The sequence below is a fragment of the Dendrobates tinctorius genome, unplaced genomic scaffold (genome assembly GCF_039654945.1).
Source record: "Dendrobates tinctorius isolate UK_male_01 unplaced genomic scaffold, ASM3965494v1 ptg000060l, whole genome shotgun sequence".
Taxonomy (NCBI): Eukaryota; Metazoa; Chordata; class Amphibia; order Anura; family Dendrobatidae; genus Dendrobates; species Dendrobates tinctorius.
In genome coordinates, this window is record NW_027361728.1 from 82286139 (window position 1) to 82302392 (window position 16254).

At 41.9% G+C, this 16254-nt stretch overlaps 1 protein-coding gene across 2 annotated transcripts in view; it reads right to left on the minus strand.

Annotated features, from left to right (window-relative positions):
- Nucleotides 1–6477: 6477 nt before the first annotated feature.
- Nucleotides 6478–16254, minus strand: part of ATR (ATR checkpoint kinase) — a 247690-nt gene continuing 237913 nt past the window's right edge. For both annotated transcript variants that reach the window (XM_073579101.1, XM_073579100.1), the window contains exon 47: nt 6478–7394. In XM_073579101.1, coding sequence (XP_073435202.1) covers nt 7221–7394 — 174 coding nt within the window. In that variant the 3' untranslated portion in view covers nt 6478–7220. The remainder of the gene's footprint in view (nt 7395–16254) is intronic.

A 16254-nucleotide genomic window follows, 5' to 3' on the forward strand; every position in this document is an offset into this window, starting at 1 on the left:
CAAGCGATGCTCCAGATCGCTTGGAAAACGCTAGCAATTCTGCCAGCTAATTACGCTTGCAAAATGCTAGTTTTTCCGTGGTAAAATCGTGGGAATTTAAAATGCGATTTTCACGCGGAATGGAATTCCGGAATTCTCGCGGTAATTTCCGCTACGTGTGAATCCAGCCTAATAGAATTAGGTTTACCAGCACAAAGTCGACCAGAGTTTGATATCATGAAGAGATATTCCGCAAGAAAAAAGCTATGATTTGGAAAAATGTAAAGAATTTGTCATATTAAGGCTGTGTGCCTATGTAAGCGTTTTTTAAGAGTTGTTACGCCCAAAAACGCTTAAAAATCGCTCAAAAGAAGCATCCAATTCATTTTAATGCATTTTGCACTTTTTGTGCATATTGATGCTTTTTTTCCGCGAAAAAAAAAGCTTTGCGGTAAAAAACGCAGCATGTTCATTAATTTTGCTGAAAAGTCCGCGTTTTTAGCTATTTTCTATGTGTCTGGGGACGCGTGGAAAAAAACGCATCAAAAACGCGCGTTTTCTGGGAAGGAGTCCGGTTTTCATGCAAAAATTTTCTGCGTACATGGGCACATGACCAAAGATCGGCCTATATGGCAATTATTGCTTTCCAGTGGAAACAGGGGACTATTTTTCCTAGATGCATTAGGAGGTACTAGTAAAACATTTTTAATTAATTTGCTGCTTGCAGAAATTCGCTCAAACAATGACATTGCCTTGGCTGTTACATCATCTCGGATTGCGGCCACTCTTAAGTGGAGGGTGGCTCATTCAGCAATAGGATTGCCTTTTAATCTAGCGCTGTCAGAAACGCCTGTCTGTAATATCACTAAGGGCTCTGGGAAAGCTAAGGTATTACAAACTTGCAAAGTAATTGTTTGGGATGAATGTGCCATGGCGCACAAGAAAGCGGTCGAGGCCCTTCATCGCACCTTGAAAGATCTGCGGGGAACTGGTCGTTTAATGGGGGGAATTGTAATTTTTGCAGGCAACTTCTGCCAGACATTACCTGTTCTTAAAGGAGCAACACCAGAGGATGAGCTGAATGCCTGTCTAAAATCTTCTTATCGGTGGATACATGTTCAGAAGCACACTCTTACTACTAATATGCGGGTTCATTTGATAACCATTACTGACTTCCACATTTTTTGTTCTTGATTTCTTTTAGTGTTTCTTAAAGCCAGAAAGTTGCCATTTGAAATGACTTTACAGTAGTTTTGTGCCATGTCTGTGATCTGCTTTTTTTCTACAAAATTAAACAACTGAATGAACATCCTCCAAGGCCGGTGATTCCATAATTTTTGCCAGGGGTTGTATAAACAAAGCACAAGGTCAAACACTTAGGCTGTGTGCCCGCGATGCGATTTTTAAGCGTTTTTGCTGCAATTTTCGGCGCGAAAACGTTTAAAAAACTCGTATAGAACGCACCCCATGCATTCCTATGGCATGCTGTGCTAATGCTGCACTTTTTTCCGCGGCCGAATCGCATCGCGGAAAAAAAGCAGCATGCTCATTCTTTTTGTGGAATCGCAAAGAATTGCTGCGATTCCGCACCCATAGGAATGCATGAGAACCGCTTACTTCCCGCATGTGGCTATACCCACCATGCGCAAAGTTAAGCGTTTCATGTGCGGATGGTACCCTCGGTGTGGAGGAGAGGAGACTGTCCTCCAGGACCTAGGTATCATACCGCTGTAAAAAAATAAAAATAAATAAATCAGGGTATATTTACCTTCCGGCGTCACACGCAGCCTTCCCGGGCCTCAGCGTTCCCAGTAATGCCTTGCAGCAAGGACCTGTGATGACGTAGTCTCGCGTTACTCTAGCGGTCTCGTGAGATCACTATAGCAACGGAGGGCAACGTCATCACAGGTCTCGCAAGGCATCGCTGGGAACGGGAGCGTCGCTGAGACTGCGCGGGACGTCGGAAGGTAAATATACCCCGATTTTTTATTTTTTTAATTATTTTTAACATTCTATCTTTTACTATGCCACTATGCCTGCGTACCCAATGTTAAAGATAGGTACGTAGGACGCATGTCAACGTAGGTGGAACTGAGTGGAAGCAGTGCAGCAGTGGGCGGGGCTTAACGGAGGAAGTACGCAGCCATACACAGCTCTGCCCAACACAAGTGTGAAACCAGCCTAAAAAAAAATCATTCTCAAGTATTTACCTGTAATTAATCAGGATGATCGTCTCTGCAATATCATTGATGATGGATGCAGGGTGGTAGCTAAAAGGGGCACTTCACTTGGAAACTCGTTACCTCCCAGCTTATTACGAGCTCACAAATCACCTATTATATGGCTATCAATCACAGGTTTCTTCAGATGTGCACAAAGCAGATGTAATGTGTGCCGATATGCAGACGGCAATAAACATTCTCTCTTCTTAGCTTAACCCCTTTCCAACGTTGGGCATATTAGTACGCCCACGTCGGACACCCTCCCTTTGATGTGCGCTCTGGCAGTGAGCCTGCATCTTTCCCGGGACATGTCAGCTACCTGGCATCCGGTGATACACCCGGCAGCCAGGTGACATTGTCATTGGACACTTGTATTAAATGGACTATGGCAGACAGGGAGTATACGTTGGTTTATTATTTTTGATTGCTTGCAGGAGATGCGGGCATTGGGTGTTCCGTGAATACTGTATGTACTTTGTATGTGATTATGTCAATGTTTTAATTTTTTTTTACAATTGAACTTAGGCATCGAATGATGAGACTATTCTCCCATCATCAGCTCATGCTCTATTATATGTGACAGCAGACATAGCCGGATGGGAGTAGCAGTCCCATCAGACGACGCTTAAATACAATCACTATAGGGTGTTCATCGCATGGGTACACACACAGACACCTGCAGACAGACACATTCTCCGCCCACATACTTTGCAGTAAATACGCAAACCTTTTTACACCTGCATTTTTGGTGCAGATTTGACTGACTCAATTGAAGTCAAGGAGTCAAAAACGCTGCAGAAACGCAAAAAGAATTGACATGCTGCAGAAAATAAAATTCTTCAAATATGGACAGAAATTTATGGATCATGTGCACACTTCAGAATTGTCATTGCATTACCTTGCTTTAGTATTCCATTGTTTAAAAAAACGCAGCGAAAACGCGTCAAAAACGCATCGTGTGCACATAGCCTTAATGGTTTTGTAGAGATTTTTCTTAACGGATTCCAATACTTCATTGAGTCCATCCGGGTACAAGCTACCGAGCCTGTATATCCAGTAGGACACACTCTTATTTGGACTGATTTTCTGTTTCTGGTTAATGGAGGAATTTGCTCTCATGGGTTGACTGTTACGGATCCAAAATTTCTATTGTGTTTTAAAGTGATATGCTTGGCCAGAGTTTGTTTGAGATATTCTATTTTGACATTGTGCCTGTGGCCATTAATGCGGATTTATAACGTTTGGGTGGTCTGGCCCACATAATTGAGCCCACAATCACATGGCCACATAGGGCTGTAGAGTGAGAGCATGATGGTGGGTGGAGAGCGGGGCTGTTAAGGGAGAGAGCGGGATGCAGGTGGAGAGATGGGCTGCTGAGGGAGAGAGCTGAAATGCCAGTGGAGACAGGGGCTGCGGAGGGTGAGAGCGGGACGGCGAGTGGAGAGCGGGGCTGCGGAAGGAGAGAGCGGGACAGCTAGTAGAGAGAGGGGCCGCGGAGGGGGAATATGGGATGGCGATTTGAGAGTGGGGCTGCAGAAGGAGAGAGCGTGACAGTGGATGTATATATTTTGCGAAAGCATAGATATTAATAATCAATTGTCCATTTTAATAAAATAGATTCCATTTATATACAATTTTTGATAAAATAAGTTTTGTTTATATGCATCTAAACATCTAACTTGCTAGATTTTTTTCCCATTTTTAGCAAAACACCCTCCCTGTGATTGGTAACAGTACTGATCAAGGTGATTAGGTCCCATATGAGCATGAACCATACCCACAAACAAGGAGGATAGGATATACTGTATATAAAGGAAATCCTTTCATGTGGTATGTGCTATGTACACTTGATGAAGAATCATAAGAGTTGAAATGAGTTGTGTTAAAAAAAAAAAAAAAAAATGTTTTTATCGTGTTGTAGTTAATAAACCCACGTGGAATTCTATCTAATCGCATTGAGATCTTTCCTTAAACAGGAGCGCCATTAGAAACTCGCCTATCTTTGTACACCAGGCTTCTTATCAGGTGTCAATAGTCCAGCCTTGTGGTAGTGAAGTAATAGTCTCTGGAATGTCTTCTTGGTACATCCTAGATCCTCTGAAACATGTGGATAGACATTTGAACACGAAGGGTTGTCTATGCATTATGACTGACCAAGTTCATCCCCTCATGGCAGCCAGTGGCAAAAAAGGACAATATCAACAAGATAATGGACCATGCCATAAGAGTTGTATAGTCATGGATTGCTTCCAGAACAATGACAGCAAGTTTTTTTTTTTCTTTCATGGCTTTTACAAATTTTGATTGTCCAGAGCATCTCTGGGTTATTATTATTTGGGTTGTTCAGATTATGTAATTACTTACACGTGATATGGGGAAACTAAGAAGTTATCCTGTGTCTATGGGCCATTACTCCTAGTGTATGATTTTATGATATAGTGGAATCTATGTCACGGTGAATTGCTGAAGTTCTGAAGGTCCAAAGAGGTCCAGCATAGATATGTCTAATAAAGTGTCCATACAGTTAATGGTCTCCTCAGTTCTCTGCTTACTTTCCCTTAGAACAAAGGTAAAGGTAAAATCCAACAAGCAGATTCTTCTTTACCCCAATATACACAGATCGTTTTCAGGTGACATTCATCTAATCATAATGGCACCTCAAATCTGTGGCCTGAAACCATATTGCAGACCACTTACGTACATGATGCTTTAAAGGGGTTCCCTAGGAAATTAAAAAATAAATTCTAAAATATCTTGAATTAACAAATAAGTCAGAGTTCAAAAACACAAGGTACACAGCAGTGTAAGCAGCCTCTTCTTACCTCAGCACCCCTGGTATCTCCAGTATTAGATCAGATAAGGTGGACAGCAGTTTGAGCATTCATTCTGGAATCTGGAATCAGGACATGGTGTTTAGCAGTGTGAGCAGCCTCGTTACCTCAGCATCCCTGGTATCTCCAGTATTAGATACGAATAACCAGAGAGCAGATCTACCTAATGCCACATGCTCACAGGCACTTGTCTTATTAATATTCCACAGCTATGTGCACATGGTGTTTTTTTAGATGTCGGTGCAGCTGCTGAGTATTTGCAGGAAACGCTTTATCAGGAAAATGCAAGTGGTCTTTTTCCTTGAAACTGCTTCGCTGACGTCTTGCACTATATTGCGAAGTGGACAGCTTTCAAGCCAAAGCCGCTCAAAGAATGAGCTTATCACCTCTTTTTGGAAAACCTGAAGCGGTTAAAAGAAGTGACATAAGATGGAACATGTGCACAGCAATGTTGTTTTGACATTGCTATGTATTATGTTCATTTTGTAGGATTCCGCCTGAAAATGACAGTATGGATATAGCCTAAGACAGTGGTCACCAACCTTTCTTAACTTGAGAGCCACATTTAGCTCTGCAAGAGGGTCAATTCCACATCCAAATCTCACCCACATAGTAGTGGCGATCAAAGCCCCAATGACAGGTATAATTAATAGCCAAAGCTCCACAGAAATCACCACAAAGCAGAATACCAAAATCCAGGGGTTCCCACATTACCCCCATTCAGTATTCTCCCATCCACCACTCCCAAGACACTGTCACATCCAGCTTCAGGCACCACCTCTCACACGTAGTATCATCCTGTCTCCAGCGTACCTTACTTAAAATAAATCAAAACCCCTACGACCAGTATATGTGCATCCAGATCTGCTCTTCTGTGGGCTACTCACAAAATTCACTATTTTGAGATGTGCTCTTCATACCCATTTGCTAGACCTGGAGCTAATGCACCAAACTGGGAGACAGCCGTGAGCCACAATTCATGGACCGCATGTGGCTCCCGAGCTACCGGTTGGGGATCTCCGGCCTAAGGCAAGTTTCTGTCAGCTTAACATGATGGCAGACACTTTATTTCCCTAGTCATGACCTCCCTAGATAAATTAAGTGTGAATTGCTAATCACAAGTACTGTTTGTAGGAATTTATTTGTTACAACATTTTCCTTATTTGTTTTCCGTAGATATGCTCAAGTTCATTCAGAAGTAGCAGATTTATAGCACATTATCTGAGCAAACCCACAACAATCAAGTAGATGAGCTTTTCAAAATCCCATTTACCTGTAGGGCATTTCTCACCTGCAGAATGAAGCACATTTTGTGGAGTTCACCCTTTACATAAAATTTTCTTAAGAGTTCCATCCATATCGAATGACCGCTTAGCCAATCAACTGCATATAAACTGTACTTACTACTTGATAATATACAAGAAAAAAAACATGGAAAAAATTAATGAAAGCAAAGACACTCATTTAACTTTTATTGTTTTTTTTCATTTCAACTTTATAAAAGTGGAATTCCACTTGAACAGTTGCTTTTATTATGTTTTCCATATTACTTCATTCACAACATTACATTATATAAAAGAATGTAATATAGGACCTGGGTTTTATTTTAATCATAAATCCACAGCACAATTTTTATTTATTTATATATATATATATATATATATATATATATATATATATATATATATATATTTTTTACACCTTTTGACCATTCCTACTGGCAAACACACTGTATGGATCAAGGGGTGCTGGCAAAGAGGATGAATTCTATTATGTGAGCACATCGATCTTCAGATTAACGGCGTTTATATGTAATTGGAATATAACGTTTGTGCACAGAGTAACTGGAAGTGTTTTATTCATAAATCCGCAAGGTGGAAACTTCCATTAATGATATAAGACAATTGTGTTCAGTCCTTCATATCTGCCTATAACAGCAGGATACGGAAAGTGCAGGAATGTCTTTCTCAGAGAATTTGCAAGGTATTTTACAGGACATTTCGTATAATGCACAATAATTCTATATTTTACAGTCAAAGAAGCAGATCACACGTCTGACAAACTGCACGTCAGGTCACTTTGTTGAAGTGTGCTGATCTAAATGACTGGCGGGAGTTCATAAAACCTATGAACCCAACTTAATTTGGAATGCAAGGAGAGTAAACCATGAGAGTTGATTAGACAGTGGTCACATATAGGGTGCCCATCCTAGATACATCTGGCTGAGAAGGTTTTCATCTGTCGCTTCTTGGATCAGATAATGGACATGTCCTTCTATGGACAGAGGAAGACCTTTTACACGATTCCTTGTTTTAATCACACCCTGAAGACGCTGCTCTATATCAAGCACATGGGTTTTAGCCTGGAGACGAAGAAAAAAAAGATTGTATATAAAGGGCACAGTATGACAACATGAGAGCAAATCAGCATAAACTGGTCACACACATTAGATGACTGTTACACAAACCCACAAATTTCGGAAGGATCTGGAAAACATACAACATGTATTGTGGTGTCGTGACTCTCCTTTGATAGCTGATATTACGGAAAAGATGCGTTGAGCACTTTCAACTCCAACATGCCCAATCCTTCTTGGAAGAGACAAAAGGTGTCTGGCATCAGCTTATTCCCTTCTCTACTGACAGCGCATTTGTGTGTATTATAGGTTAGGCAATGTATCAAAAACTATCTCGGGTGTATGGGCACCTCCTATATACTCTGATGTATTGTTAGGCTGGTCTCAAACGAGATCTAGCTAAATTTAAGCCAATCTGCTGACCATTTGATGCCTATGGTGGTCATAAACAGTCAAGACAAAGTGTTGGCACCCTTGTTCCAGAAAATTATTGCAATGTGTCCTTTGTGTGTATTGGAACACCACAAAAAAAGCAAATTGGACATAATTTCACACAAAACTCCAAAAATTGGCAGGAATATATTTGTGGTACCCTCTACTTATCCCCTTCCTGACATTTGCAGTATATACACACATATCAAGGTCAGGAAGTACTTCCCGACCAATGCAGTATACATACGTCATGACGACCGCCGCCGTTTGTCCCGCTAAATGCTGCGATCGATATCGTTCGCAGCATTTAGAAGACAGGAAGATGAGGGAGCCTGCTCTGATCGATCAATGCCATGGTGACCCGATGTCACCATGACGACATCAGGGTTGCAGAGTTAGGAATGCTCGTGCACTGCAATGCTTTATAAGCGATCAGAACCAGAGTTAAAAAAAGTGAAATTCCCACCAAGATAAAAAAAAAAAAAAAAAAAAAAAAAATAAATCACAAAATAATTAAAATTATTTTTTACATATAATTTATTTTTTTTTCATAAAAATTTGATATGGCTCCGTCTGGAACAACTGGACCTATAAAACGGTCCCACTAATTAACTCCTTCAGTGAACACTAAAAAAAAAATATAAAAAAAAAAAGGCAAAAAACAAATCTTTATCATATCGCCGAACAAAAATTGGACTAAAATGAGATAAAAAAAAAGTTGACTGTAAATAAAAATGGTATTGTGAAAAAGTCATTTTGTCCCACAAAAAACAAGCCATGATACAGCTCCACCAGTCGAAAAATAAAAGTAACAGCTCTCAGAATAAAGTGATGCAAAAAATTTTTTTTCTATAAAAAATAGTAATTATTGCGTAAAAGCATCAAAACATAAAAAAACATAAAAGTCGTATTGCTGTAATTGTACTGACATGAAGAATAAAGCTGCCTTATCAATTTTACCAAATGTGGAAAGGCATAAAATAAAAAAACAACAACTCCTGTAGCGCTGGTTTTTGTTCATTCTGCCTTCCAAAAATTGAAATAGAAAGCGAACAAAAAAGGTCATGCGACCGAAAATGGTGCCAATAAATATGTCAACTTGACCTGCAAAAAAAATCCCTCACATGACTGTGGGCAGAAATATGTAAAAATTATCACTATCAAAATATGGTGATGCAAACATTTGTTTTTGCCAAAAAAAAAAAAAAAAAAAAAAAAAGCATCTTTTAGTGTGTGACAGCAGCCAAATAGAAAAAAAGCAGATACAACTCTGGTATCACTGTAATCGCACAGACCTAAAGAATAAAGTAGTGTAATCACTTATACCGCACGAGACATGGCGTAAAAGATAAATAGAACCAATTCTTGCCCTACTACTGAATTTTCATTCTGTCTCCCAAAGATCGCCGCAAGGCTTGGCTCACATTTACCCTACACTGAGCGCTTAAACCAGAGTTTCCGTGTAGATCTCTGAAATATGTAATTTAGACGAACCCCTGGTGGAAGATTCCCAATAATGAGGCAGACGGAAGCACTGTGAATGTCGTCTAGCCTTTCATCTGGTGGCATGCATAAAAGCATGGTCTGACAGTTTTATGCAGTTCTGAGGAGGACAATGCTGAATAGAGGCCAGAGGGAGTCCAGAGTAAGGCCGGAGTCACACTAGCGATTAAATCGGACGAATGCAATGCGATAAAAAAAATCGCATTGCAGTCGTCCCTATGTTATTCTATGGTGCTGCTCCCATCATGCTTTTTTTATCGGATCCGTTCCTCAGACCGAGACAATCGCAGCATGCTGCGATTGTCACCGATTTTCGGATCGGATTCGAAAATGCAAATCTATGAATGCGATTAAAAATCGCATTGAAAACTCACCACACGTGTGACTTGCGATTAAATCGCAAGACTTCTCCAGGTCAACAGGAAAGAGCATCAGGCATTGGATGTCAATTTGATGCTTAGATGCGAATAAAATCGGTTCATCGCTGAAAATTCGTATGACAGACGGATCCCTGGACAAGAAATCTTTGTGCGATTTCGTACCGTAAAAATCGGACCGATTTTTTAATGGTTGTGTGTGACTCCAGCCTAATACTGCTGCCTCATTAGTGAAAGGATCCTTCGGGGTTTTCACCTGAATCACGTCACTCTGAGATTTCGCTGAAAATCACAAAGTAAGCTCTCAGCGTAGAGCGCCGGATAAATGTGATCCCAAACGTTATGTAAAAGTGTCTTCAATAACAGCTTCAACTAAATCCACAAAATAAAAAGAGCAAGTGCCCACTTATGTCCATCATCTGTTAACGGAAATATAGGGGGCATCTACGTTACTGGTAGCATAAAGGCTCTGGAAAGTGCTATGGCTCCGCACCCCCCCCCCCACCCCCCCAAAAAAAAAAAATCCAGCAAATCCTGCGCTCCCAAATCCAAATGCCTCCTCTCCTCCCTTCTGAGCCCCAGTGTACCTAAACCACATTTCGTGTCCACATTTGGCACTTCTGTAGCAATGAGAGCCCGTCTAATTTACGGGTGCGTGTCTCGAGAAGCATAAGCTGGGAACTACAACTTACTAGGCACTACAATGCCAGTTTGCAGTTTTCACTGCTTATTTTTGGAGAACACCCATGGAGTCAAAATCATCACTAAACTTGTAGATAAATTCCCAAAAGGGTATAATTTCCAAAATGGAGTCACTTGAGGGGGGATTCTGCTCTTCTAGCACTTAGGGGCTCTGTGTATGGGGTCAACAAACCATTTTAGGAATATCTGCGTTCCAGGAGGCAAAAAGCGCTCCGTCCTTTCCAAGTCTCGTCATATGGTTAAGCAGTACTGTATAGGGTATTTCTACATTCAGCAGAAATTGTGGGATACATTTTGGTGCCATATTTACCCATTTCCCAGAGTGAAAATAAAACATCTGGGGCTAAAACAAAATTTTGGTGGTAAAAATGGAATTATTTTTTCTTCACTGCCAAATGGCATAAAATTCTGTGACACATCAGTGTTATCAATATGATCATTGCATCTCTAGACGAGTTCATTGAGCGTTGTAGTTTGTAAAATAGGGTCACTGGTAGGGGGTCCTGCTGTTCTAGCATCTCAGAGGCTCTGCCAATGTCACATGGTACCCTTAAACCAGTCCAGCAAAATCTGAACTCCAATATGGCAATCCTCACTTCTGAGCCTCAAATGTAGTTTTTGACCACATATACAGTGGGGAAAAAAAGTATTTAGTCAGTCAGCAATAGTGCAAGTTGCACCACTTAAAAAGATGAGAGGCGTCTGTAATTTACATCATAGGTAGACCTCAACTATGGGAGACAAACTGAGAAAAAAAAAACAAAATCACATTGTCTGTTTTTTTTTTCATTTTATTTGCATATTATGGTGGAAAATAAGTATTTGGTCAGAAACAAAATTTCATCTCAATACTTTGTGATATATCCTTTGTTGGCAATGACAGAGGTCAAACGTTTTCTGTAAGTCTTCACAAGGTTGCCACACACTGTTGTTGGTATGTTGGCCCATTCCTCCATGCAGATCTCCTCTAGAGCAGTGATGTTTTTGGCTTTTCGCTTGGCAACACGGACTTTCAACTCCCTCCAAAGGTTTTCTATAGGGTTGAGATCTGGAGACTGGCTAGGCCACTCCAGGACCTTGAAATGCTTCTTACGAAGCCACTCCTTCGTTGCCCTGGCGGTGTGCTTTGGATCATTGTCATGTTGAAACACCCAGCCACGTTTCATCTTCAATGCCCTTGCTGATGGAAGGAGGTTTGCACTCAAAATCTCACGATACATGGCCCCATTCATTCTTTCATGTACCCGGATCAGTCGTCCTGGCCCCTTTGCAGAGAAACAGCCCCAAAGCATGATGTTTCCACCACCATGCTTTACAGTAGGTATGGTGTTTGATGGATGCAACTCAGTATTCTTTTTCCTCCAAACACGACAAGTTGTGTTTCTACCAAACAGTTCCAGTTTGGTTTCATCAGACCATAGGACATTCTCCCAAAACTCCTCTGGATCATCCAAATGCTCTCTAGCAAACTTCAGACTGGCCCGGACATGTACAGGCTTAAGCAGTGGGACACGTCTGGCACTGCAGGATCTGAGTCCATGGTGGCGTAGTGTGTTACTTATGGTAGGCCTTGTTACATTGGTCCCAGCTCTCTGCAGTTCATTCACTAGGTCCCCCCGCGTGGTTCTGGGATTTTTGCTCACCGTTCTTGTGATCATCCTGACCCCACGGGGTGGGATTTTGCGTGGAGCACCAGATCGAGGGAGATTATCAGTGGTCTTGTATGTCTTCCATTTTCTAATTATTGCTCCCACAGTTGATTTCTTCACTCCAAGCTGGTTGGCTATTGCAGATTCAGTCTTCCCAGCCTGGTGCAGGGCTACAATTTTGTTTCTGGTGTCCTTTGACAGCTCTTTGGTCTTCACCATAGTGGAGTTTGGAGTCAGACTGTTTGAGGGTGTGCACAGGTGTCTTTTTAAACTGATAACAAGTTTAAACAGGTGCCATTACTACAGGTAATGAGTGGAGGAAAGAGGAGACTCTTAAAGAAGAAGTTACAGGTCTGTGAGAGCCAGAAATCTTGATTGCTTGTTTCTGACCAAATACTTATTTTCCACCATAATATGCAAATAAAATGAAAAAAAAACAGACAATGTGATTTTCTGGATTTTTTTTTCTCAGTTTGTCTCCCATAGTTGAGGTCTACCTATGATGTAAATTACAGACGCCTCTCATCTTTTTAAGTGGTGGAACTTGCACTATTGCTGACTGACTAAATACTTTTTTTCCCCACTGTAAGGTATCCATTTAGTGAATACATATTGCACAACAAATTTTGGGGTCCATTATCTTCTGCTATCCTTGTAAAAACGAAAAACTTTTTGGGGTTAAAAACATTTTTGTGGGAAAAATATTTTTTTCTCATTTTCACAGATCAACGTTGTAAAATTATGTGAAGCACCTGCAGGTTTCAAGGGGCTCAGCACACATCTAGATACATTTCTTGAGGGGTCTAATTTCCAAAATGGGGTCGCCTGTACACTGTTTAGGACAACAGGAGACCTCCAAGCGAAACATGACACCAGCAGAACATTTCATCAAAGTCTGTGTTTGAAAACGTCGCTCTTTCTTTTCTGAGTCCTGCCGTACGCCCAAACATTAGTTTTCCCTCACGTACAGTGGAGGAAATAAGTATTTGATATACAGCCGATTTTGCAAAATTTCCCAACTTCAAAGAATGGAGAGGTCTGTAATTTTATCGTAGGCACACATCAACTGTGAGAGACAGAATCTAAAAATAAAAACCAGGAAATTACATTATATCATTTTTAAATACCGAATATACTCGGGTATAAGCCAAGATTTTCAGCACAGTTTTTTGTGCTGAAAATGCCCCCTCGGCTTATACACGAGTCATTGTGCAGAAACTAGCAGGGGAGGGGGAGCAGCGGCAGGAGCCGATGGCTGGGACATCATACTCACCCTCCTGTGCCATCGTTGAACGTCCCCTGCATCCTCTGTTTTCCCAGGGCTGCAGCTCTTCCTGAGTTGAGCGGTCACATGGTACCACTCTCATTAAGGTCATGAATATGGACGCAACTCCACTCCCATAGGTGTGGCGTCCATATTCATGACCTTAATGAGCGGTACCACGTGACCGCTCAACACAGGAAGAAGCTGCCACACCAGGACAACGGAGGATGCAGGGACGTTCAGCGATGGTACAGCAGGGTGAGTATGGACAGGGGGGAGCACAGAGGAGGACAGGGAGAGCACAGAGGAGGTCTGGGAGAGCACAGAGGACGGGGGGAGTACAGAGGAGGACGGGGGGGAGCACTGAGGAGGACGGGGGAGGACAGGGAGCTGAGCCATACATAGAAGGATGGGATGGGGGAGCTGAGCCATGCATACTGGGTGGGGTGAGAGCCACACAGAGCAGGACAGGGATGAGGGGACAATGTACACCCGGCTTATACTCAAGTCAATAAGCTTACCCAGTTTTCCGTGGCAAAATTTGGGGTCTCGGCTTATAGTTCAATTGCTTTTTATTGCATGAAATAGGTATGTCATCACCTACCAACCAGAAAGATTTTGACTCTCACAGACCTGTTTGTTTTTCTTTAAGAAGCCCTCCTACTCTGCACTCATTACCTATATTAATTGCACCTGTCCACAAAATCAATCTCACTCCAACCTGTCCACCATGGCCAAGAATAGAGATCTCTCTAAAACACCAGGGACAAAATTGTAGACCTGCACAAGGCTGGGATGGGCTACAGAACAATAGACAAGCAGCTTTGTGAGAAGGCAACAACTGTTGGCACAATTATTAGAGAATGGAAGAAACATAAGATGACTGTCAATCTTCCTCATTCTGGGGCTCCATGCAAGATCTTGCCTCGTGGTGTAAATATGATTGTGAGAAAGGTCAGGAAGCAGTCCAGAACTACACTGGAGGATCTGACCTGAAGAGAGCTGGGACTACAGCCTCAAACATTACTGTTAGTAACACACTAATTAAAATCATGCACGGCATGCAAGGTCCCCCTGCTAACGCCAGCACATGCCCAGGCCTGTTTGAAGTTCACCAATGACCATCTGGATGATCCAGAGGAGGCATGGGAGAAGGTCATGTTGTCATATGAGACCAAAAAAAGAACTTTTTGATAAGTCTACTGGCCGTGTTTTGAGGAAGAAAAATGAGTATAGCCCCAAAAACACTGTCATAACCGTGAAGCATGGTGAGGGAAACATGATACTTTGGGGGTGCTTTTCTGCAAAGGGGACAGGACAACAGCACTGTATTGAAGGCGGATGGATGGGGTCATGGATCGCAAGATTTTCACCAATAACCTCCTTACCTCAGTAAAGGTACTGTCACACTTAGCGATGCACCAGCGATCCCGACCAGCGATATGACGCGGTCAGGATCGCTGGTGCATCGCTAAGTGGTCGCTAGTGAGCTGCCACACAGGCAGATCTCACTAGCGACATCGCTGGGGACAGGGGTCGCTACTTACCTGTCACACCAGGCGATCCTGCGTCCTCCCGCCCGCGTCCACGCGTCGCTCGTCATCACAGCAGGAAGCGCTGCAGGAAGCTGACGACGAGAAACAGTCCAGGACGTTCTCGCGCGATCAGCGATAACCAGCGGGGGAGCGGTTCGTAGGTAAGTATCAGACACAGCGATATCGCTAGCAATATCGCTATAACGTCACAAGTTATAGCGATATTCCTAGCGATATCTCTTAGTGTGACAGTACCTTAAGAGCATTGAATAATGGTCGTGGCTGGGTCTTCCAGCATGACAATGACCCGCATCACACAACCACGGCAATTAAGGAGTGGCTCCTTAACAAGCATTTTAAGGTCCCGGAGTGGCCAAGCAAGTGTCCAGACCTTAACTTAATAGAAAATCATTGCAGGGAGCTGAAACTCAATGTTGTCCAGCGACAGCCCAGAAAGCTGAAAGATCTGGAGAAGATCTGTATGGAGGAGTTGGCCGAAATCCCTACTATAGTGTGTGCAAACTTGGTCAAGAACTGCACTAACCTCTTTAAATTCCAAACAAAGGTTCTGTACCAAATAAGTTGTTTTTCTATTGAATCAAAAACTTAGTTCATAAATAATAATAATCTTATTTTTATATAGAGCCAACATATTCCGCAGCGCTTTACAGTTTGCACACATTATCACTGTCCCCGATGGGGCTCACAGTCTAGATTCCCTATCAGTATGTCTTTGGAGTGTGGGAGGAAACAGGAGAACCCCGAGGAAACCTACGCAAATACGGGAAGATCATACAAACTCCTTGCAGATGTTGCCCTTGGTGGGATTTGAACCTAGGACTACAGCTCTGCAAGGCTACAGTGCTAACCACTGAGCCACAGTGTTGCCCTGTTTCATGCAATAAAATGCAAATTATTGATGTAAAAATCATACAATGTAATATTTTGTAATTTTTTTTTGAGATGATCTCTCACAGTTGAAGAGTACCTATGATTAAAAAAAAATAAAAATTAGAGACCACTCAATTATTTGTATGTGGTAAAACATGCAAGATAGGCAGTGTGTCAAATACTTATTTTCCCCACTGCAAAAAAAAAGTGTTATCCAGCTCACCAGTGGGATCAAATCCTCCAACAGTGCAAATACATGAGAGCCTGTGTAGGCAGCAGGACGAAGACAACTGATGAGAAAAGGTGACCTGCTGCTGGACACCTTTCTCATCAGTTGTTTTCCCCACTATATGGGGTATCTGCGTAGTCAGGAAAAAATGGACCACAAAATATGTTGTGCAATTTTTCATGTTACCCTTGTGAAAATAAAAAAAATCTGAGGCTAAAAACATTTTCTTGTGAAAATTGTTTTTTTATTTTCACAGCTACACATTATAAAACTTCCGTGAAACA